Source organism: Cannabis sativa, chromosome 1 (genome assembly GCF_029168945.1).
Source record: "Cannabis sativa cultivar Pink pepper isolate KNU-18-1 chromosome 1, ASM2916894v1, whole genome shotgun sequence".
Classification (NCBI taxonomy): domain Eukaryota; kingdom Viridiplantae; phylum Streptophyta; class Magnoliopsida; order Rosales; family Cannabaceae; genus Cannabis; species Cannabis sativa.
Genome location: NC_083601.1, coordinates 22,091,089 through 22,117,667, shown reverse-complemented (window position 1 = coordinate 22,117,667; position 26,579 = coordinate 22,091,089). Strand labels below are relative to the sequence as shown.

Genomic DNA, 26,579 nt, shown 5'->3' with positions numbered 1-26,579 from the left:
AAATATTTTATAAAATTTTAAAAAAATTAGACAAATTTAATACAATAAAAATATGATTTAAATATTGTGATGTAAGTGTGATTATTTAATTTTAGACGCATATAAAATTGATTATCTAAATTTTTTTTTTTTATATTGTAAATTGATCTAAATTTTTTAAAAAAATTTAGGATATCTTAAATAATTATACCGTACACAAATATAAAAAAGAAATTAGACTATAAAATTATTCTAGATGCCAAAATAGACGATGCATCAATACATTCTTTTAAAGGGGTACATTGTAGGACCTTAACTTTATAAAAATAATTTTTATGAAAAATTTCATTAGCAAGATAATTTTACAAAAAAATTTAACACAAAAATTTATATTAACATAATAACTTTTTATGGTCGTAAAAATGACTATGAATTATATTGTGCGACCGCAAACTGACCATAGATTTACATTGTGTGACTATCATGGTCGCATAAAGTAAATTAAGTGAAATTATTTTACAAATTCTAATATTTGAAATGGTTAGTTTGGTAAATTTCTCAATGGGTGCACCGATATACCCATATTTTCTTGGCATCGAGAAAAAAAAATTTACTCTAATTTTTTTCATAATCATGCATGTTATAATTGTTAAATATATTCTGTAAAATTTTGAGAAATTCGGAATAATTTATAATTTAGAGAGTAATATTTAAACACAGACAGTTTGAACCTTATTTTTAGCGTATTAAATTTTGTTGAATTTCTTAAAAATTTTACAGGATATCTTAAATAATTATATTGTACAAGACCATAAAAAAAATTAGACTAAAAATGTCTCTAAGATGTCGAAACGGATAGGGATACATCGGTACATCACTTATAAGGGGTGCGGGCAAAATGTGTGCAACATAATATGCTAGGGAAATTCTATAACGCACCCCTTTAAAAGGGATACACTGATACATCTCTCTCTGTTTTAGTATCCGAAATAGTTTTTTAGTCAAATTTTTTCTCATGGTCACGTAGATTATAGTTATTTAAGGCATTTTGCAAAATTTTAAGAAATTCGGAAAATTTTAACACGCCGAAAATTGTGTTCAAGCAGTGTGTTGCACGCATGACTATTTTATTTTATACACGTGTAAAATAAATTGTTTGAACATTGTTTTTTATATTGTAAATTATTTTGAATTTCTCAAAATTTTGTAGGATGTCTTAAATAGCTATAACGTACATGAATATAAAAAAAAAAAATAGACTAAATTGTTTTTCTAAATACCAAAACAAATAGGGGTGCATTAGCACAACCCTTTTAAAGGGGTGTATTGTGAAATTACCCAATATGTTATATTAACATAGTAAATTTTCTTAAATTAAAGCTTTTTTCACATTACTAGTCTTCTTAACTTAATGAACCCAAAAAAAAAGGGCCAAACCCAAAAACATGCAAGTGGAGAAGAGAGCATAAGGGGTCAGAAATCGTCCACATAGAAAAGCCAATCTTCTTCTTTTCTTCTTCTTCTCTTATCTTCCTCCAAACATAATCTGATTAAAATCACCAACTACAAACAAACAACAATATCTTCAAATCATAACAATTTAGATAAATTTCTTCTCTTTTCTCTCCTTCTCACATACATTCTCTAATGGCTTCACTTTCTCTCCCTAAGCACTCACTCCCACCTGTGCTCCCTCCCCAAACTCGTAAAGACTTATTTTCCCAAAACCTCAAAATCTTCTCCAAATCATCTCACTCTCAGTTTTATGGCACCAAGCTCTCCTATTCTACATCTACTACACTCCCACTTTCCTCTTCCACCAAGAATGTCGTTTTCGCCAAGGTACATTACCTTTCTTTTTGCATATTTTACTGGAGTTGCCACTTTTGTTCATCAATAATAATTGAGGGGTTTTTGGTTTTTTTTATTACTTTAGGTGAAAAAGGGTTCGACACCACCACCCTTTACCTTGAAAGATCAGGATGGAAAGAATGTGAGCCTTTCCAAATTCAAAGGGAAACCTGTGATTGTCTATTTTTACCCTGCTGATGAGACTCCCGGCTGTACTAAACAGGTGCTTATACATTATATGAATTTATATATGGGTACCCTTTGAATTTGAAATGCATAATTATCATACTATGTCATAGAACATTGCCATATTTTAATGTTTGGTTTGGTGGCAAGCTGGACTCTGTCTTGTCTACTATTAAAGAAATTTAGTGTCTTTAATCACTGTAAAATATTGCCACCACTCATTAATTTTAATGGTGTGCTTTAGCATATAGCATTGTCTGAACGGTTACTATTTTCTACAGGCTTGTGCTTTCAGGGATTCTTATGAGAAGTTTAAGAAAGCTGGAGCAGCGGTAGTCGGTATTAGTGGTGATGATGTAAACTCACACAAGGTAATACAAAACTACTTGATTTTCTTTGTCATTTGTCGCAACCCAAATCTGAGTCATCAATTCCACACTGTATTTTAAATTGTTTGAACTTCATAATATCCAATTGTCACTTGATATGCGTGTACCTGAAAACTCTAGTTAGATGGCACCAAAGATATGTTTTCTTATGATTAATTTAAATGTAGAATGTCTTAAGCTGTTACTAAGCTCAAAACTAACAAATTGAATTGAAAAATACAAAGACTTGTTACTTGTTAGTTATATAGTTTTGTGATAATGGAAAAGTTTAAACTTGTCATAATAGCTACTCATGCTTGAATTCTTATGGCAAAAGTAAATGTTCTTCTGTATGTAGGCGTTCGCAAAGAAATATAAACTTCCTTACACATTACTAGCCGATGAAGGTAACAAAGTGAGGAAAGAATGGGGTGTGCCGGGGGATCTGTTTGGAACATTGCCTGGGAGAGAGACATATGTTCTTGACAAGAATGGAGTTGTCCAACTCGTCTACAACAACCAGTTCCAACCTGAAAAGCATATCGATGAGACTCTCAAAATACTAAAAAGCATTTGAATGTATCCTCTTGTTTAATTTTGTATCATCTTTTCAGCTGTAAATCGTTTTGCCATTGATGTAGACAAGTATATCAGTATGTATGATTTAAACTTATCGCATCTAAAACTAGAGCTATCAATGTTTGAACCTTCTTTCATATGTGAATAAAGGCAATCATTTTCTGTTCAATGTGTAGTCAAGCAGATATTTTGGGGCAATTCATCAGGAACAAATAAAAAAGTTGTTGCTCATGATTTATTTGTCTTTTTTCTTTTTGATCCTGCAAGGTAATGCCTTAGTCAACAGTTTGGCCAATCACATAGAGTTTTGACTTTTGAGGGTGGACACCAAGTCTACCATGGCAGCCGGCAGAACTGTGTCCAAATGAGCTGCATGTATAGCTTGCTAATCCTAAGAGTACAACGTATATGTTGTGTTTTGTTCCCTTTTAGTGGTCCTATTTGCCTTTGTTAACTACTATTGCAGACCATTGGACTGGCCAATCTGCAAGTAGCTAAATTCTGAATTCTGATCATTTTCATCTATTTCTATTATCTACTCTGGTTCCCAAGTAAACCAAAGTCTTTATTATTTTATTTTGGGGGTTGGGGATTTTAAAAGTCAATATCATTTAGAATTACATTAGTTTGTTGGATACACTACTATACAGTACATAATAAGCTTGGCTAAATCACTACAGAGCCTTTTTGACTGCATTTTATGTATACGATAACTTCATGTCAATCTTATCAGTTAAAATAGCCTTTACTACGGAATTTGCTAAATGCTTCAGATACCCAGGTCTTTTTCTTCCAAGCGGTCCATCCCATTTCCTCACATATTTCATCATTGTGATTGACATTGTAAATAGAAATGCAGTTCCTCTTGTAAAACCTGGTGGTTCTCTTCATAACTTCCATCTCCTTAAGTGTTTTGTCAAGCATTGTTGGCACTCCCGGGAGCTTAAACTTCTTGTCCACCAGTCGAGACAGCCACATGGAACGCATTTCTGATGAATGCAAGTTCGAAACAATTTCGACATAGCCTATAAATCCCATGTTTGGGATCAAAGGATGGATTGTACCCCTGTAAAAAACAGAGAAAAGAAATTCAAAGATAACTAAACTTGTAACAAAATATGAAACTCAATGTTCAACGTTTTCTTCCTTTCTATTTGTTTAACCTGTAGAGTGGTATGAGACCAGATGGATAGTCCACTAAGCTGCGGAATGACTCTGGCATGATAGCTTGAAGCTTTTTATTTCCATCATAGCCAGTTGCAAGGATTACAACATCAGCTTCAATTTTCGACTTATCTTCAAACTCGATTCCTTTTTCCCAGAACCACCAATTTGATGCTTTCTTAAAGACAATGTTTCCCTTCTCAGCTTCTGGGATGAATTTTTCTGGTATAACAGCCATCTGGCAAGATGCATAGTCTTCCACAAAAGGGTGTTCTGGTTTTAGTCCATACTTCTCCAAGGGAAGCTTCCTTAGCAGATAAGATTCCATTAACTTTGAAGCTGTTTGCCTCTGTGTCAAGATGTATATATATGTATATACATCATTCAATTAACATCAAATCATCAATACATAAATATCTGAACACTATACATTAGTTTCACAAAATTATATATTCAAGGGAGTTGATTAAAGAATAGTTTGGTAATTATTACCAATAATGGAGAGAAAAGAGAGGAAAGGAGGAGCCTTAGAATGCTCTGGTTGGGCTTTTCAAGGGGGAACTGTAAAGACATTGTGGAATTGAAAAGGAAAAATGGCAAACCCCAAATCCAGTAATGGGGAATTGCCCAATGCAGAGTCCTTACTACCAATGTACATGGTTTCCCTTCTGATCCTATTGAACCCCACAAAACAAAAGGTTCAGTGTCATAATAATAATAATAATAATAATAATAATAATAATAATAATAATAATAATAATAATAATAGAATAAAAAGTAATTATATATATCATCTCTTAAGTAAGTATATACTTTGTCTTTATGCTTAACATTTTATTACTTTCAAAAACAAAAATAGTCGACTTTTTGACTCATGATTTCAGGAGTTTAGAAAGAATGAAAGTAATACAAATGGGGGGTTGTTCGAAAGAATTCTTCATACGTGGTCAAATGTTTGTAGTATATACATACGTAGACAAGGTCTTTCTCAGTGAATTGAACTGCTAATTATGATTGATTATCTAATGGTGGTTATATATTGCACATTTCTTCTGCTGCAAGTTAAGATTTATAAGATATGTATATGTATAATTTATGTATGTGGCAAAAATCAGAACTTGTATTTTCTTCTATCTGATCTAATATGACTAGTTTATCATCTGAATTTTTGTTGAGTCAAATAGGTACGTGCATGTTTTTATTTTAAGAGAGGCTAACAGACATTTTTGGTGTGTAGCACCTTTCTCGATGTTATACTGTCAGTCCTTATAACTTGAGAGAATAATTTTTAAAAAATATTGTTAACTAATTATGGAGCGTCACCTATAAAAGATGTTGAGCAAACTGTTAGTGCCCATTATAATGCTATCCCTAAAACACCGGTTTCTCTTTTCTAAATATCGGGGTACTCCTACTAAAAGCGTGACACTAAAATTAAGATCAAAAGTAGTATACTTTCAAGCATTATTACAATGCACCAAGATATCTAATATGATATAATATTTTATAATTAGTTAGCAGTTTTTTATAATATTTATTAAATTAAAATAACTAAGACCAAATATTGAATTGTATTATACCTTATAAAAATAGGCACCATAAAACTTTTAGCATTTCTGTTTCAATTTACAATATTATAAAAGAAAAATACTTTCGAAAAAATAAGAAAAGTGAAACTTTCATGACTTTATATATGATCTAACCATATCATATACTGGTGTTTAAGAACAAACAGCATGCAAAAAAATTCCTAACCATAACGTGGAAATCAAAGTTCATCTTTCATAAATATACAGATATATTTGTTTTGCTTTTATTACATTTTACAATAGTTCTATTTTTAGTCCAATTTTTCCATTTCTTTTTCCACAATATCATATATGAAAGTCTAAAGATATCGTCATTTAAAAATAAAATTGGATCGGAACTCATGAAACACTAAAAATAATATTAGTATAATATTGCATCGGAAGTTAGAAGGATATTAATCAGAAATTTCTGCACATAATTCTCATGCGTTGGGAAAATATATATTACATATTTTATTTAGTGTGGTAAATAGGTTAGTAGGTATAAGTAAGTCGGGCTAGTCCTGAACATAACCAGATTAGATTTGTGTTTAGAGCTTAAAAAAATATGTTCCTTTTTAAAATTATTCATTTTTTTTTACTTATTTTGAAAAGTACCATATTTTTTAAATAAAGGCTTAAAACTATTTTTTTTTTTCGACCCACTAAATTTCAGGAGGAACTCTAAGTACACTTACCTTGGTTTTGTAGAGCACATTCCAAAGCCAAGTCGATAGCTGATTTCTTATAGCCAATAACAGAAACCTTCTTATCCTTAATGAGATCAGAAGTGGCATCTTTGTCAAGTTTGCAGTAATCAATTGTATGCAAAACTTTTCCTTCAAATATCTCAGGTCCCTTCTTCTCTGGAAACTCTGGCATCATCGCTACATCTCCATACATTCCAAGGCACATCACCACAAATTCGAAATTGTACAGCTGTCAACATCCAATTATTATCATATTAGTTACCTTAATCATATTAATTGACCAATTCTTAGTTTTGCGATTAAAAAAGATTAATTATAGGGAAATTTACCTGATATATTAATTTTTGCTATTTTTTTTATAAAAATACTGTCAGGCGGTATTTTTTACTTTTTTACTATAATTTTTATAAGTTTCATACTGCAGTATACTGTGTTAAGTTTTCACTGGTGTTTTACTGGTGTTTTAAAAAAATACAGTATTTTTGAAAACTTTTTTCCGTGTGATTTTTGTAAAAGTTAACTCAAATTCTAATAATTTTGTAAATTTTCCTTAATTATATGATCATTGAATGGTATTATAGGGAACATATATAGTGTCCAAAATCATTGTGAGTATTGTACGAAATCAAATCTGATAATGATTTGCACCAATAACAATATGCTACATCTTATGATGCTTGACACCATAAAGTGCCCCTTAACATTTTCAACTTAATTATATACCTTAGAAAATGAAAAAAGATCTATTTCCAAAAATAATAAAAAAAAAAAAATCAAAGAAAATTTTATGGTACATCCCTAAAAATTGGTATACGCACAACTTTTTTTTTTTTTTATATATTTAAATCATTTTAATCTTTTTTTTTATGCTAATATATGTACATATAATATTTATTTAAGGGGTAAACACTCATTTTGATATCTTATGTTTTGCTAAAATTAATTTTTCATATCTTATGTTTTGAATAATAATAAATTAGTACCTTTTGTAGTTTTTACCAAGTATGGATTTGGACAAAAATATTAGGAGTTTTTTTAATTTTACTTTAAAATAATTTTTTTTCGTACTTTTAAGAATTTCACACAGAAATTCATATAGCAACTAATGGAGCAATTTAAATCTTAATCAAAATCCGTATAGCAACTCACATATAAATTATTGGAGAAACTATCAGAGTAACCCAAACTGTAATTTTTTAAAAAATAAATAAAAAAATAATATATAAAATAATTTTCTAAAATATTATATTTAGTATGTCAAAGCAAGATTTATTCAAACAGTTAGCATGTTTTTTATTTTTTTTATTCTGTACCTATAACTGTTTGAGCCTAATTTATGGATATAATTATAAATTTTTTAAAATATACTTTATACATACTTATTTTGTGCCACAGTTGTATATACTCAATCATCATATACATTACTTTGTTATTTAAAAATCAATAGAATATACCTTATTATTCATGGGAATATGCCTAATAATAGTATGATCACCTGAGATCCGATCATTTAAACTATTTCAAATTACAGAGGTGATTTTTATTGAAAACCAATAAATATATATATATATAAAATATTCCCTATAAATATTAAAAATAAAATAATCCGATAATATGGCTTATAGTATGTATAATTTATATTGATCACTATATATTTTATTAACTTCATCAATATTGATATTGCTGTAGCTGCAATTTCATATATGGTGTAATAATTTAGAAGTGAGCATCCGATTCAATTTAACTTTTTTTTCATTATCTGATCCAATTTATTTAGTAATTGGATTTGAAAATTTATTATCCGATCCAATCTGTTTTTAAATTAGATATCCAATTACACACTTAAATTTTAATATTAAATTAAAAATATATAAAAAAAAAAGTAAAAACTAAGTATCACCTTTTATTTAAATTTAATATTTTATAAATATACTATTGTTACAAGTGTAACGTAGACACAAATTTTAAATAATTAAAATAATAATATTTTTAAGTAATAAAATAGAACAAAATATTTTTAAAATAAATACACAAAACAAATTACAAATTCAATACACAAAAAAAATTTAATAAAAATATAATTAATATATATTATATTTTTTAATATTTTTTATTATATAAATAATTTTTTAACATATATAAATATAATTAAATTGGATCGATTTTTAATTAAATTTTGAGATTCACATTCAATTTAATTAAAATTTAATTTTTAACATCTAATCTAATTGTAATTAAATATCTCATTTTTTATTAGATTGAATCCGTTCAATTAAATTAGATTAGCAAAAAAAAATCTCTTATCTTTTTTTTTTTCCTTTGAAGTGACACACATTTTTTTTTAAATGATTGAAGTGATTAGATTTGGAATTGGGACGCGAGAAACATGATGAGTCTCTCGTTTTTTTTTTTTTTTTTAATAATAATAAGATAATATTGATATGATGTATTTTCTTGAGAATTCTATACGGCACCGACACCACAATTAGGTGGCAGTCCACTTATGTTGTGGACAAAAAATTAATTTTATTTTTATTTTTTTTATTTTTTATTTCTGTTTATTAAATTATATGGCCCCACAATCAATTTTACTCTTTCTATTCAATATAACCACACGCGCTTTTGGATATATTTACCTATTTCATCGCTTCGTCTTTTTCCCTCTCTTTAGTATTTTTCTTCTACAAGTTTTGCTATTGATCATCAATACTATAATTCCACTGTAAGTGACTTGTTGATTCTATTTTTTTTTTTCTTTTGAAAATGATTATTTAGCTATTTTAGTTAATTTGTTTTTACTATTTTTTTTATCTCATATATTTTGTATATATTTAGATACTGAAGAAACAAAAATAAATGAATTTCAAGTGGAGAAATTACATAAGAAAAAGTAAAAGTAAGAACTTTAAGGTTTTTATCAATTTATTAATTGCAAAAATAAAAAGTTTAAACTCATAATTAGTATATTAATAAATGATTTTGTTTTAAGAATGTTTTATGGTTAATTATTTCGTGTATATATGTAGTTTTTTTTTTTTTTATATATATGTCCACACTACAAAAAATCTTACTGTTAGTCACAACAAAATTTGTGACCAAAGATAAAAGAAAAATGTGGCTAATTATAAATTATCATTATTGTGTTGTGACTAAAAGGTCTGTGACTAAAAGTATTAGTCACAAAATTACAATTTGTTGTGACTAAATGTGTTCTTAGTCACAATATTTGTTGTGACTAAAACTAGATTAGTGACAACTTTTAACTAAATACTATGTTTTAATCACAAGTAACTTTTTATTGAGACTAAAAATCACATTTAGTCACAAAAAATTTATGTTGTGACTAAAAAGTTATCACTAAAAATAATAATTTTTTGCAGTGCCATGGCGGCGGGCCCCTCGGCCGCTATTGCTCCAGATTTTGGCCGCTAAAGGGCAATAGCGGCGGACCTCGGCCGCTATTGGTCCGCCGCTATTGCTTGGCCGCTATTAATAGTATTAGCGGCCAAAAATTGGTTCCGCCGCTAATACTATTAATAGCGGCGGAGCAATAGCGGCGGGACCCCGCCGCTATTGCTTTGTGTCAGTTTCGTGTTTCGAGACTGACACAGGCAATAGCGGCGGGGTCCCGCCGCTATTGCTCCGCCGCTAAAACTCCGTATAATAAAAAAAAATATTAATTATTTTTAAAAATTTATTTATATTAGATATAAATAAATAATTAAATATTTAATAAATAAATCTAATTAATATAATTAAAACAATTTAATTAAATATTTAATAAATAAATCTAATTAATATAATTAAAACAATTTAATAAAATTTATTAATAATTTAAAATTGTCTCCAAAGTAATTAACTTTAACATATTAATCCTAATAAAATATTGTCTCAAAATTAAACTAAATTATTACAAAACATAAATAAATTATTCATTAACATCTTCATTCAAGTCTCTAATTATGAAGTCTTGATCTGGATTATTTTCGGTACGAGTCCCCGAAGCCCGTGGCGGAGAAGGCACATACGCTTGGTCTGATGATAAACCCAGCGTCAAATTACCGAGCTCAGCTTGGTTGAAAATGGGAGTTGAAAAAAATTGGTTCTCCTGCGATGAACTCCCAAATAATCCAAAATCGACGAAAGTTTGAGTAGAGCGGAGGAGACTACGACGGTGTTCGGTATAAGAACCGATTTCCCATTGGCGGAAGCGGTATTCTTTGTTGAGGAAATTGCCGAGGAAAAGATTGGGGTCGTCGCCGCAAAAAATTTTCAAATTCTTCTTTGTGACAAATTTTGGAATTGTTGTTGCGAGGAAGGCCGAAATTGTGGTTGCGTAGGAGGTTGTTGTTGCCGTTCGGAGGAGCGGCATGACTACGAGAAGACGAACCACCGTGCGACCGCGATTGACTATACGTTTGAACGAAATTGTCAAAGCGTGGGTTAAATATTAGGGCACGTTGTTCGGGCGTCAAATTACCCCCCAAGTGGCACGCATAGGCGAGAATATATACGCCATGGTGCTCATCATTTCGATAGTTGGTTGGGGAGGCACCGTTGATTGAGTTTGAGGGATTGGTTACTTTCCTTTGCCCTTGAGCCTTTTACCCACGCCTGCTTTGATAGTCGGATCTTTGGCCTAGAATCGTTTCCATTACGTCAAACCGATAACCGCATCGTATTCGGATTCGGTCCCGCATCGCTCCGGGATTGTCGTTCAAGTCGCTTCCTATCAAGCTCCTTGATCAGTTCCTCCTATTTAAATCAAAATTATTAGAATATGTAATTAATATAAAATATAAATTTTAATAATAAATCATTTTAATCACTTACATAATCTTTTGCAGCTAATTCATTAACGAAAGTTCCAGACGGTTTTTTCACATGGATCTCCTTCCATGCGTCAACTACATGCTCTCCAGGAGTACCCCCCTATACAAATATAAACAATTAAATTAGTTTATTATAAGAAAAAAATATTATTAACTATTAAAGAATTTTTTTGTATGAAACATTTAACAATTAAAGAATTAATACATACCATTCCGTGGCGTATGGACGCCAACGATTTTGTGCCTTGCGTTGTTGGATATTTCATTAGTTGCCGATTCGATTTATTTTTAGTTGAACGATTCAAAAATGCCTCGCTAACGAACAATTCGCAAACCGGTTTCCAAGTCTCAGTATTCAAGTAGTCAGGGGGGAATTTGAGAACTGTGTCCCAATCTTCTGGTTTTTTGTAATGTTGTTTGAAATGCTTGTGTCTGAGCGTCTTTCGCTCACTATACCGCTCCGCCATCACCGAATATAAAGTCCCCATAAGTAGGTCTCGGTGGGGATTCCCATCGATATCAAAGTAGTACTATGTAATAAAATAATTTAAAATTATGTTAATTTGTAAATGAGGACATAAAATTATTACAACCTTTAATAATTAAAAATCACTCACTCTGATTCGATTGAGCACTTGATCCTTGTATTGTTGGGGTACATCGGAAAAATTTAGATGACCACCCGGGCACAACATGCTCACTTGTTGGCCAAGAAATCGAACATAATTGCTGGCTTCAGTGCCAACTACTTTGCCGGTTTCAAGATCTACCTCCACCGGTAAGGGCTTACCAGCTTCTCTCCTTTTTTTTTCGAGATTAGCGTTTGCGGCAACCCCACGAACCTTTCTGACCGGAGGTGGAACTATATATATTCGAGGGAAAAATTATTTTATTAGTAAATCATACATTCACTATCTATTTTCAGAACAATTGTAGATTTGAAAAAATATGAAAACCTGCTTCGCAAGACGACGGTACCCTAGAAGGATCAGGGGGATCCCTGCCATCACCATCCCCACCGTGGGATGTCGCTAACGTAGCTGACATTTTACTTTACTTTGAAGACGGAAAAAAACGTAAGAATTCACAAATGTGAAACACATAATTGAAATATAAGTATTTAAAATGTCAATACGAAAGAAATTAAATATTCCTTTAATTGTAAAAAATTTTAGTAACGAATGTTTACAAAATAAAAGTTACACTGAAGAATCACTATCATTTCCATCATTCACTAAGTTTACATTTTCATCCTCTACATGTTCAACTAGTAAATCATCTACTTCTTCAGCAACATAATTCTCATCCAGTTCATTATTCTCTATCTCAGAATCCACTAACTGATCGGACGATTCAACAATTACTGGAGGTTCATTCGATTGCATAATCAACTCTCCAAGATCAACTGTCAACACAAAATTGGCAGAGTTAGAATCACTAACAACATCTACATCAGTCTCATCTTCGTTGTCAGTAATGTCCCAAATTTGTCGATGGCTAATATCTTCAACAACCTTCCAATCGCGACCTCTGAGTGGATCTTCAAGATAGAAAACTTGCTTTGCCTGGTTGGCAAGGATGTACGGTTCATCTTGATACCAATGTCCACGAGTATTTATACTAGTTATATTATTTTCAGTGATTGTCTTCTTTCTTAATGGATTAGTGTTATACCATTTACATTCAAACAATGACACTGTAAATGCACCAGTATAAGATATAGTGATTACATCTTCAAGTGTGCCGTAATAATTAAACCCTTCTGTTCCAGCAACAGTAACACCACTATTTTGTGTCTTCCGCTTTTGGTCTCGCTTTGATGCAATAAACCGAACACCATTCACTACACAACCTTCGTAAAATGTTGCTAAGTAATCGGACCCGGAAGCGAGAGCGAGTAACTCATCACCATTTTGTAAAGTTCCAAGCTTGTGCAGCTCATATATCTAAATACATAAAATGTATTAATATGAGAGGAATATAAATGATTGAATTAAAACTTAACAATTTTGTCGTTATACCTTCTTGTGAAACCACGGACGGAAAGTTTGCCTATGCAATGCATCGTGATTACCATTAGGATTTTCATGCTTGATCTTGTCCAAATGTTCACTGTGAAGTATGATAATGTCAAGATACGATAGAAGGAGATAGAAAATAAAAACTAAAAATTTAATAAAATAATTTATAAAAATGTAACAAACTTACTCTAAGTAAGCTTGGATTTCAGAGAATTTTGAAGAATGTACCACTCGGCTTTTTCACGGCGGTATGATCAAGAGGCTTGATAAGTCCGCTAGTTAAAGGACGAGATTGAGAATTAAAAACTGAGAGATAGCGACAAACAGAAGGCGCATCTTCATTTCGATCAAGCCGATTAAATCTTGTTTCACACCCTTTAAAGTACATTGAACAAAAAGTTACTGCCTCATCAGCAACATAACCTTCTGCAATTGACCCTTCAGGACGTGCTTTATTTCCCACATAATTTTTCAATTTTTTCATGTACCTTTCAAAAGGATACATCCATCTCATAAAGACCGGGCCACCCAATATCGCTTCTTCAGGCAAATGCAATACCAAGTGTATCATAATGTCAAAAAAAGCTGGAGGAAAAATCAATTCCATCTTGCACAATAACAGAATTAAATTATTTTGAGCATCCTCCATATCTTTTACATTTAGAGTTCTAGAGCATAACTGTCGAAAAAAATTACACAGCTGAGTAATAGTTGTTGCAGTGTCACGAGGTAGAAATTTACGGACACCAACCGCTAATACTCGCTGCATAATGACATGACAATCGTGGGATTTTAACCCAATAATGTTAGACTCATCTGGAGAAACTTTGCTCTTTAAATTTGAACAGAAGCCATCGGGAAACTTTATTCCTTTAACAAACTGACAAAAAAGTTGTCTTTTCTCACGAGTCAAAACATAAGGAGCATGCGGTTTCATTTGCCTCCCATTTACATCTTCATAAATCCACAACGATTCCCTAATACCCATCTTCTTTAAATCATGGCGCGCATTGGTTGTGTACTTTGATTTATCATTATCCAAGATGGTTCCTAGGAGACTATCACACACATTTTTCTCAACATGCATGACATCAATGTTGTGTTTTAAAATATTCGTGCTCCAATACTCCAACTCGTAGAAATTACTTTTTTTCCTCCAATTATAATTTTCTGCAACTCTTCTACGTTTCACGCCCCCAAAATTTTCATGATGTCCGGGAATTTGGGGTTCGAGAGCATTAACTTGTGATAATATTTCTTCACAAGTAAATCGTCTTGGAGGAGGTCTTCTTTCAACTTTACCATCAAATCGAGTATCCCTTCTCATTGCATGGTTACTTGGCAAGAACCTTCGATGACCAACATATGATGTCTTCCCGATCACTCGAATGGACGTCGTGTCTTCATTACAAGTAGGGCAAGCTTTATAACCTTGACCACTCCACCCAGACAAGCTACTACGAGCAGGAAAATCATTCACTGTCCACAAAAGCGCAGCACGCATGGTGAACATTGAGTTGGTCGAACTATCTCTCGTTGCTACCCCATTATTCCACAACTCCTTTAATTCATCCACCAAAGGTCTTAAAAATATATCCATGTCTTTACCTGGAGATTTTGCACCAGGAATTAGGGTAGATAGCAAGAAATAATTATCTTTCATACATAACCAAGGTGGTAGATTATAGTTAGCCAACACCACTGGCCACATGCTGTATGCAAGACTCATGTTGCCAAATGGATTAAATCCATCAGCAGCTAACCCAAGTCGAACATTTCTTGGGTCCCTTGCAAAATCGGGATGTTTTGCATCAAAGTCTTTCCAAGCTAAACCATCGACCGGGTGTCGCAACAACCCATCATCTTTTGATTTTCCAGTATGATGCCATATCATGCTTTTCGCTGTAATCCTCGAACTATATAATCTTTTAAGTCGAGGTGTCAACGGAAAGTATCGCATGACTTTGCAAGGAACTTTTTTTCCTTTCCCGTTCTCGGAAGTAACCCAACGACTAGTTCCGCAAACTGGACAAGCCTCCTTGGATGCATTCTCCTTATAAAATAAGCAACAATTATACAAACAGACATCGATATTATCATAACCCAAGCCTAATTTCTTCAATCTCTTTTTTGCCTCGTAGTAAGTTGATGGAATATTATTTTCCTTCGGAAACGCAAACTTTAAAAGCTTCAATAATTCTTCAAAGATGTTATTAGGAATTTTTCCCCTAACTTTTAAATGCAATAGCTTTGCTAAAAAGTTAAGAGATGAAATCCAATCACAACCGGGATACAATTCAGCTTCAATTTCCTCAAATAAGTCATCAAATTGTGGGTTTGTGGTTGGTTGTTCATCTTCTCCTTGTGCCTCAGTTGTCGAGGGAAAGAAATCTTCCAAAATAGGAATCATTTCATCCTCTGATTCAACATCCAAGAATCGCTACATCAACGACGGCATCCTCAGGCTCCCCGTGATAAATCCACTTGTCATATCCTTGCATAAAACCTCGATCAAATACGTGTGCTCTAACCCTATCTATTTTTTCAAACCTACTATTTATACATCTCACACAAGGACATCGTATTCGTCCATCACAATCCTTATGTTCTGATGCCATTGCTAAAAAGGCTTGTAGACCATTCCAAAATTCATGGCAACCACGATTTCTGATTTTGGTCCAAGACTTATCAATTGTCGCCATCTACAATTTAGACGACAAATGAAGTATTAAATATTTAAATTTTTGTAAAGTCTTATGAAATTTTATGAGTATGAATTTTATGATATATTTTTAAATATAATTATTATTGTTCTTTATTGTTAATTTTTAAATTTTTGTAAAGTTTTATGAAATTTTATAAGTACAAAAGTTATGATATATTTTTAAATATAATTATAAATATGAATTTTGTAAAGTATTATGAAATTTTATGAATATAAATTTTATGATATATTTTTAAATATAATTATAAATATGAATTATTATTGTTATTTATTATTAATTTTTAAATTTTTGTAAAGTCTTATGAAATTTTATGAGTACAAAATTTATGATATATTTTTAATTTATTTATAAATATGAATTATTATTGTTCTTTATTATTAATTTTTAATTTTTTGTGTTATTTTTATTATTTATAAAAAAATAAATTTATTTTCAAAATTTAAATAAATATCAAATAATTAAATTTTAAATGAATTATTATTTTTTGAAACTTAAAATTAGTTATAAAAAGTTAAACTAATTATATTATAAAAAAATTCATTTTACATATTACACTATAAAAATTCATTAAATTACTAAATTTTAAATTTTTAATTTTTAAATTTTTGAATTATTTATCATTTATATAAAAAAAATTTATTTTCTAAATTAAAATAAATATAAAATAACTAATTTTTACCACCATAAAAATACAAAAAAAATTATTTTTTAAAATTCAAATAAAAGTTAATCCATTTAATTTAAATTTTAATAAAAATTAAAAAAATAAATCAAATCTTCTAATTAATCTTTTTAACTTTTAATATTTATATTATTTATTAAGTTAATAAAAAATTGAAATATTATTATTTAAAAAAATCTTATTATGTATATATTAAGCTACAAACTAATATTTTTTTTTTCTAATTTTTTAAATTTTTTTCAATATTCTAAATTTGCTAAATTTACTTCTCAAATTTTAGCAAACTTAACAACAAATCAATTTAATATCAATAAAATCTAACATAAAATAAACAAATACAAACAATTACAAATTACTAATTACTAAAATTAATTAAAAAACCTACAAATAACAACAATACAATATACAATATTGTTACAATATATAAATTATATATACATTAACATATAATCTATATTTTCTTTAAAAAAAAACCCAATACTATATATTTTATATACACAAATATATAAATAAAAAAAATAATATATACAAAATATACAATACACAAATATATACACTATTATATTACAATATACAAAATATACAATATACAATAATAAAAATAATATAATAGTGTATATACACAAATATATACACTATTACATTACAAAAATAATATATACAAAATATATAATATATATATATATAATGTATAATTTTTATACTTTACATAATAATACAATACAATATATATACTACACTACGATATACATATATATATAAACTGTTATATACAAATATATATATATAATATACCCAGATTATATATATACCCAAAATATATATATACACAGATTTATATGTAAATATATATATACACAGATTTATATATATATTTATATGTAAATATAACCAATTTTATATACAAAAATATATATATATACACAGATTTTTCTATATAAAAAACTACATTTATAAAAACCTACACAGATTATAAAAACCTACATTTTTCTATATACACAGATTTTTCTATATAAAAACCTACACAGATTATTTAAAACTTTAAATATATAACATTCAAAATTTAAATATACATTATATAAACCAATCTAAAACCTAAAACTATATAATAACAAATCTAAAATAATAAAAAAAAAATACAATACTTACCTAAAATAACCGGTGGTGCGTCGGGGTGGTGGTGCGTCGGGGTGGTGGTGCGTCGGGGTGGTGGTGCGTCGGAGATGGAGGCGGTGGAAATTTCAGAAATGGGAGAAGGGGAAAGGAGGAGCGGTTTGGGGAATTTTTTGAAAGAAAATGGAAAAATGGGGATGAGGGGTCTGATGGGGTATATATAGTGTTATTAGCGGCGGGGCAATAGCGGCGGACCCCGCCGCTAATAACATTTTATTAATTTTTTTATTTTTTTTTAAAATAAAATACTATTAGCGGCGGGGTCCGCCGCTAATACCCCGCCGCTAATAGTTTGAATCAAAATGGGCGGGATTTTTCCCGCCCACCTATTAGCGGCGGGGTATTAGCGGCGGACCCCGCCGCTAATAGTAATAGCGGCGGGCATTAGCGGCGGACAGCCCGCCGCTATTAATATTTTAAAAAAAAAATTAATTCAGCCTGGCAATAGCGGCGGGGGAGGGCCTCCGCCGCTAATACCCCCATTATTAGCGGCGGAGGAGCTCCGCCGCTAATACCCCCGCCGCTAATGATGGGATTTCTTGTAGTGCCATGACTGCATAAGATTATCTTTACACATTGTTTTATTTTTAATTATATGTTAATTAGTAATTAGTTAGCTATGTATCAACTTTTTTGAAGGAACATATACAGAGAGTTTCAAATGTCTCTAGAAGAAGAAGATATTTGTTTGTCTAGTAATAAAGATATTAGTGAGAAAAAAGTTGAAAGCACAATGGAATTGAATGATAGTGTGGAAACACCTAAGATAGGAATGAAGTTTGATTCATTGGATGATTTGTTTTTGTACTATAAATTATATGGAAACAAGAAGGATTTGGTGTTAAGAAGAAAGCAAGTCGTAATTCAACACATGGAAAAATGAAATTTGTTTGCCTTTCATGTTCTTGAGCTAGGAAATCTCAACTCAAGAAACAAAATTTTCTTATTCTTAATTCTCAAACAAGAACAGATTGCAAAGCAAAAATTAATGTTACTTTGTATGAATATGGGCAATGCAAAATTAATTCTATTATGCTTGAGCATAATCATTGTCTAAGTCCTCGTAAATCAAAATTCTATACATGCGATATGGAAATAGGCATAGGGGCAAAAATAAAGTTAGAATTAAACAATCGTGTAGGGTTATAGTTTGGCAAAAAATTTCCAAACATTTGTAGTGAAGCTGGAGGTCATAATAAAGCACTATTCTTAGAAAAAGATTGCAGAAATTTTGTTGATAAAGCTAGGCATTTACGTTTGGGGGTTGGAGATGCTAAAGTCATTCATGATTATTTTATGAGTATGCAATCTAAGAATCTTAGCTTCTTTTACATGATGGATTTAGATGATGATGGTAGAATCAAAAATATATTTTGGGTAGATTCTTGGAGCAAAGCCTTATTTCAAGAGTTTGGTGATGTAGTTACTTTTGACACACCATATTTGACAAATAAATATAATTTGCCATTTGCATTGTTTGTAGGAGTTAATCACCATGGGCACTCAATATTGTTGGGGTGTGGATTGTTATCAAATGATGATACTAATACATTTATTTGGTTGTTCAGAACATGGTTTATACGCATGAATGAATGTGCACCACTTGCTATAGACCAAGACAAAGCAATGAAAAAGGCTATAGAAAAGTGGAGACATTTTATGAATGAGTTTGAACTTTCAAACAATGAGTGGTTAAGTGATTTGTTTAAGGAAAAAGGTCGATGGGTTCTAGCATTGAAAGATATATTTTGGGCTAGTATGTCAACTACTCAACGTAGTGAAAATATTGTAGATGATATTGCTACAAAAGGGAAAGATGTATCCACAATTTCAACTCAATGTGTTACCCATGATTTACAAGAAAAAATGATCTTAAAGGTAAACAACTATTTAAATTTCTATTTTGAATTTATGTTTATATAAAAATATATTTACACTAAAATTTTGAATCTAGGAACAACATACGGAAACAATGACACCTTATATATCACTTCCAAGTGAATTAATAAATTTCAAACATTTGAATGGATCTTACTCGCAGTCTTTACAATCTTATTAATTTAGACCAAATTTTTGAAACCCGACTTTGTAAAATACTCAAGGTAATTACTTTATCATATGTATAAGTTTCACTCTATTTTTCTTGTATATATTTATAAATATAGAATTGAAAAACTAATTGATTAATTGTATTCTTGTCGTAATTAAGTAGGTCTTACATTGAGTGATGGAATGCCGCACCAAGCAACTTCAAGCCAAACAATGTATTACTACCAAGACCCAAAGATTTATCATGATCATCCTAAAAATATATACTAATATATATGTACCGAAGCATATATTTTATGACTGGGAGATGTTATTATAAAGTAAAATACTCCATGTATATTTTTTTGGAATGATGTCAATTTCAAAACTTTATGAACATCATATATAAATTTGTTATTTAGTAGTATATATAGTTTACTTTTTAATGACTTTAATATGCATTTTATAGATAAGGTTATGCATTTTATAGAGAAGGTCCCGAAAAATGAAAATATTTGTTATGTTAATTTTATGTGGATAGTTATCATAATTTTATTTACACTCTAAAAATCTATAAATATACTTTTTTTTTATAATTTTTATTTTACATAAAATACATCTCAAATTATATTAATTTTTATATGAGTGGAATTTTAATTTTTTGGAAAAATTTTAGTCTAAAATCATAAATAACAAAATGAAAAAGTAAAAATTATAAGAATATTAATACAATATACATGTATTGAAAAATAAAATAATGAATTTTTTTCATATATAAGCATTTAATATAAAAATACTAGAAAGTTTGAGAATTTTTTTTTTTTTTTTTGAAGAAGAAAGTTTGAGATTAAAAAAGTAATAAAAAGAATTTGATGTAAAAAAAATAAAAAAAAAATGACTATACTACTGGTAATTGAAAATTATGTAAACATGAATAAACATTTAAATATTAGAAAAAATGTTGAAAATAATTTATTGGCAGATGGTGCGCGTGGGCTTATTATTTAGATGGAAAGGGTCAAAAATGGTTGTGGGTCCCATATAATTAATAAAAAAGTATTATAAATAAACTAAATAATATTATTTTGTATTAAGTCACTGTCAGGTAGTTGTGGTGTTCGGCACCGCCGGTGCCGCATAGCAATTCTCATCCTTTGTTTTTCAATTATTTTTTTATAAAATTTTACAGAGTTTTTTTAATTTCTTGACAAAGTTTACAAAGCTATATTTTTTTTACACTGATTAAATGACTAAAATAAAATGTAATTTATTAGTTTCTTTTAAAAAAATTTTAATTAACAAATTTTGTTATTAGAAAATAATTGATATGCCAATCAAATTTAATACGCTACTAAAAAGTAATTTATTTAAGATACTAAAAAGTATTTTATTATTTCATATACTTTGTGCTCGCATAGTATTTTAAATAAATTAATTTTATCAAACTATTTTATTAAGTTTTTTAAAAAATTAAAAGACAAACTGGTATCTTTTTTTTTTTGTTTATTTTATTAAATAAAATAATATCTTAAATATCACAAAATTATATCACCAAAAAAGAATAATACTAATTTTGAAAATAATTTATTATATTTTCTTTCAACTTAGTACACTTTTAATCAAGTTTCAAAGTAATACAAAAAATGTTAAATAAATAAATAAAAAACAACGTAGTTGCATCTTATCTTAACTAACAAAACACACAAAATAACATTAAATTAAAATTATAGTTTAAAAAGTAATTATTCTAAAAAAATAACAATAATTACCTTGAAAAATAATTTATGATGTACTATTCTTAAGTTCAAATAATTAATAGTATGATCAATTTTTTTTATGTAATAGAGAGAAAATGAAATAAAAATAAAAAATAAAAAAACGCACGCAAAAGAGAATTTTTGTAGTAGTGTGACATAAAAAAAAAAGAAAAAAAAAGACAGCTGATAGCTGACGCAAGTAAAAAGGAAATGTCAAAATGTTTTAATTTTCGGTAAATAAAATAGTGAGAGTTAGTTTTTAATTTCTTTCTAATATTGCGTATAAAATTAAAACTTCCCCTTTATTGGATCCTTCCATATTTAAATTTTTATCATCCAGATAATTTTATTTTTTATATGAAAATGTATGTATCAGTAATTAAGACGTGCGTGCTACAAATTTTTGAAAAAAAAAAAGAACTCAAAATAATTTAACATATAGAAAACAAAATCTAAAAGTAATTGATTAATTTAACCGAATTAGTTTAAACGGTTAACTTTAATAAAAAGAATTTAAAAAAAAAAAACCGTTAACCAATAATTTTCTTTAAATAACTAAAAGATATATATACCTTTTAATTATAATATATATATATGGTATCATGTGTGAAATAATGTAGGCATATAATTTAGTTATATATTTTTAATTTTTATTTTGTTTTTATATAAATTTTTAGTTATATAATTAATTTTTTTATTTTAGTTGATAAATAACATTATTTTACATTTAAAAAATATTAATTTAAGAACTATTTATATATAAAAAAAATTGTAATAATATTTAAAATTTATTATTAATTATAATTTTAATTTTAATTTAACCGTAACATTTTTAAGGATAAATTGCGGCATAAATACCTAATGTTTCAGATTTTATACACTTAAATACTTAATGTTTATTTTTGGAGGCAAAAATACCTAATGTTACATTTCTCTTACACCGTTACTACTATTTCCGTTAACTCATAAATATAGACACGTGGAGGATTCAGATGCATTACATTTATTTTTATTTTATTTTAAAACTTAATATCTTTAATATCAGAAACTAAATGCTACATATTCCAAAAAAAAAAAAAAATCAGTTCTCATAACAATTTTCATATAATATTGGTACTTTAATTCGATAATCATGTTCCATATATTGCACTGTTTCACTCAGCTATGGTAATTTAGTATTGCATCTCTCTTATTTTTTTTAAACAAGTAGTATTTAGTTTTTGATATTAAGAATATTAAATATTAAAATAAAATAAATAAATGTAATGCATTTGAGCCATTCACGTGTCTATATTTATGATAAATTAACGGAAGTGGTAATAACGGTGTAAGAGAAATGTAACATTAGGTATTTTTGCCTCCAAAAATAAACATTAGGTATTTAAGTGTATAAAATCTGAAACATTAAGTATTTATGCTGCAATTTACCTTATTTTTAATTTTATAATATTTTTCATTAATATTTTTAAAATTATTGATCATACATTTTTTTATTATTATTTTTTTATAAAATAATAGTACGGGAAAGATTTTTTTTTTGTAAGTGCAATAAGTAAGAGCGTCATCACAATATTGATCAGGCAAATAATCAGGGATAGACCTACTCTTGTGAATGTGGGGTCTGTAATCCACACTAACAAAAATATTACCTTTTAAAAAATTAAATGTATTTTTTTTAATTTGATAATTATAAACTAAAATAATAAAAAAGCCCCCACAATATTAAATAAATATAGTAAGAGTGATTATAATATAAATATAAATATTTTTTTAATGATAAATAAATCCCCACAAAGTAAAAATTCGGGGTCTAGTCATTTTCCATTTTATTGTTAAAAAATGAAAACAGTGGATTTGGTAAAAGAAAATAATAATAGACAAATACTTTTTTAGATATATATATGTCATGTTTATTAAAAAAATCTATAAAAAAAATAAACACCTACTCATATAGTTACATTTAATATAACATACCTGAATTTCGTCCGAGTTGTTGGTCTGGACAGCAACTTCCCAAACGGGGTGACCCGAGAGGAGGCTGCCATATTCTTCCGGTGTATCCATTTTGTCAGTGGTAGTTTTTCCGCCCAGGTAGCGGAGCGCCACCACCTTAGAATTGAACCTTACGCATTTGAGGACGTCAAAGTGCCGGGCGTAGGAGTTGAGGTAATCCAAGACCTCTAGGTGGGAAGGAAAGCTATACTCCTTTTTCACTGCAGCAGGCCATGGGAAATCCGAGAACTCGTAGTCTCGGTAAGTCGATTGGAGGTTAGTGGAGCTGTAACAGCAATGGCTCCACACCCCTCCAATCGTATCAGTCCCTTCAAATACTATGGGATCATGGTGTCTCATCTGTTTGGCTGCTGCAATACCACTAACTCCAGCTCCTATTATCCCAATTTTAGTAAAAATAGGAGAAGTAGGAGCCATTTTTGGAGAATTTATTTAGTAATGACTGGGTTGGGAAATTGGGGTGAAATTTTGTTGTCAGAGCATTGTGATATATATAGGAGTTGCATGAGAGTTTCGGGTACGTGAAACAATATTTCACGTGTTGGTGAAAGTGTTAGAATAATCAATAATGTATAAGAGAATTAATGATAGGTTGGTGCATTTGAACATAAAAATGAGGCTAATTAAGAATTTTTTTCCAAACTTTGACATGTACTAAATTATGCTTCGTGAATTTTTTTGCCGTTAAAAATTTTCTCTAAACTATTGAGATTGTTAAATATAAGGACGTACTTTTGTATAATTTTAGTTAAAAAATTCTGACATGGATGAAAGTTCAGAGGCATGATTTAGTACATATCAAAGTTTAAGAGGCATGATTTGATAGATATCAAAGTCTGGAAGCATGTTTTAGTACATAAACAATCACTGAAACTGTAAAATTGAATGAAATTAGACAAAAATCTTTAAATCTAACAATCTCAATAGTTCAGAGGGAATTTTTAACGACAAAAAAAGTTTAGGGAACATGATTTGGTACATGTCAAAGTTTGGGGAAAAAAATCTTAATTAACCTAAAAATTATTAGTTAATTACAAATTATTAGTCAATTACATATTATTACGTTCTATACCTGTCAAAAGATAATACTTCTATTATTATCAGTGACGGACCCAGAATTTTTACTTTGTGGGGGCTTATTTATCATTAAAAAATAGTTATACTTATATTATTATCACTCTTACTATATTTATTTAATTTTATGGGGGCTTTTTTATTATTTTGGTTTATAATTATCAAATTAAAAAAAATACATTTAATTTTTTAAAAGACAATATTTTTATTAATGGGACTATAGCTCCCGCATTGATAAGAGTAGGTCCGTCTGTGATTATTATAATTGATCAAATTAATTAAAATGTATATTATATTTATTAAAAAAAAAAAGATAGCAATTTCGTAAGGCATGTTGTCATTTCGACATAGCAATTTCTTTTAGCTCAAATACTATTGAAGTATTGATGCCTTGCGTTAGGAAGCCGACTTCAAAAATAAGTTTGTCTTAAAAGTAATAAATTAGGCGTATCTTATTTGAATCAATGTGGTTTTTTCAATCATATTATTACAATTATTTGGTGTGGCAGTTCATAAGTAGTTTTGCTTAAGTTGGTTGTTTACTTGGCCTCAATTAGCTTGTTTAAATTTTTAAAAATAATATAATCATAATATTAAGGGTAAATGACGGCAAAATCCTTAATACTTTCGTTTTGGTTTCACTAAATCCCAAAACTCAAATTTCTGCGGGTAAACCCCCAAAACCAAGAAACTGTTAGCAATTTAACACTTCCGTCCAAATTTAGCTGTTAACTGTCAGGTTGGATTGTCCACGTGGACATAATAAACACGTGGCACAATTTTATTGGTCCACGTAAAAAATTATTTAAAAAATTTAAAATATAAAATAAAATTAATTTAAAATTTTAAAAAAATTATAAATAAGAAAATAAATTTTTTTCTTTTTTTTTTTCTTTTTCCTTCTTTTTTGTCTTTTCTCACACACATATACCCTCTTCTCTTTCTCTCTCTCGCATGTACACAAGCCCACAACCATCTTCAACCCATTGTGGCTGCAGCTAGCGTCCAAGACCAGCAGGCAGCCCAAGACCACCAGCAGGCAGCCCAACCTCCTCTGGCGTCGTCCTCCTCCGGCCTCGTCCTCCTCCGCCGACTTCGAAGCCATTAAAGCCACCACCCACCATCTCCTCCATCTCAGATCCGCCATTAAAGCCGGCGAACAAAGATGTAGCTTCGACGTGGTTGTGGAGGAGGATGTCGGGGACCACCAAGCTAGCTCGGATCGATCTCCTCTCTCTCTCTCTCTCTCTCTCTCTCTCTCTCTCTCTCTTTCCCGGTCTCTTCTCTTACTCTTTATATTTAGGGTTTTCAAATAGTTGCGGGGAAATAAAATTAGGATTTTCAAATATTAATTTTGGGGTTAAGATTTCGTGTATATATATGTGTGTGTTTGTTTATTTGTTGAATTTGAATTTGTTTGAATTGATTTGAACTTGATTTTGTTGTTTTTTTTTTGTGATTTGGATGGTTGTGGTGGTAGCAGATGACTGAAGAAGATGAAGAAAAAGAAGATGGTGGTGGTGGTGGTAAGGAAGGAATGGTGGTGGGTGGTGGGTGGGTGGGTGGGAAGAATTTAGGTTTAGGGTTCATAGTCAAAGAAAAAGAAAGGAAAAAAAAAAGAAAAAGAAAAAGAAAGAAATGAAAAAAGAAGAAAGAAAAAAAAAAGATTTTTTTTTATTTTTAAAATAATTAATTTTTTATTTTTTTTAAATAATTATTTGCGTGGACCAATAAAATTGGGCCACGTGTGTATTGTGTCCACGTGGACAATCCAACAAACAGTTAAATTTAGACGGAAGTGTTAAATTGCTAACAGTTTCCTGGCTTTGGGGTTTACCCGCAAAAATTTTGGTTTTGGGGGTTTAGTG

At 29.5% G+C, this 26,579-nt stretch overlaps 3 protein-coding genes across 3 annotated transcripts; 1 reads left to right on the top strand and 2 right to left on the bottom strand.

Annotated features, from left to right (window-relative positions):
• Positions 1–1,373: 1,373 nt before the first annotated feature.
• On the top strand, positions 1,374–3,132 carry LOC115708136 (peroxiredoxin Q, chloroplastic). The gene is made up of 4 exons (XM_030636333.2): positions 1,374–1,821; positions 1,916–2,053; positions 2,298–2,387; positions 2,743–3,132. The coding sequence occupies exons 1-4, from the start codon at positions 1,627–1,629 to the stop codon at positions 2,959–2,961; spliced, it is 642 nt and encodes a 213-aa protein (XP_030492193.1). The 5' UTR covers positions 1,374–1,626; the 3' UTR covers positions 2,962–3,132.
• Positions 3,133–3,548: 416 nt separating this feature from the next.
• Positions 3,549–24,199, bottom strand: LOC115704816 (probable flavin-containing monooxygenase 1). Its single transcript, XM_061105777.1, has 5 exons — positions 23,599–24,199; positions 6,394–6,634; positions 4,620–4,801; positions 4,127–4,476; positions 3,549–4,029 (listed from the first exon to the last, which is right to left on the bottom strand). The coding sequence occupies exons 1-5, from the start codon at positions 24,052–24,054 to the stop codon at positions 3,693–3,695; spliced, it is 1,566 nt and encodes a 521-aa protein (XP_060961760.1). The 5' UTR covers positions 24,055–24,199; the 3' UTR covers positions 3,549–3,692.
• LOC115696808 (uncharacterized) lies at positions 11,065–13,450 on the bottom strand. The gene is made up of 5 exons (XM_061101919.1): positions 12,194–13,450; positions 11,855–12,099; positions 11,447–11,767; positions 11,239–11,337; positions 11,065–11,160 (listed from the first exon to the last, which is right to left on the bottom strand). The coding sequence occupies exons 1-5, from the start codon at positions 12,282–12,284 to the stop codon at positions 11,065–11,067; spliced, it is 852 nt and encodes a 283-aa protein (XP_060957902.1). The 5' UTR covers positions 12,285–13,450.
• Positions 24,200–26,579: the final 2,380 nt, after the last annotated feature.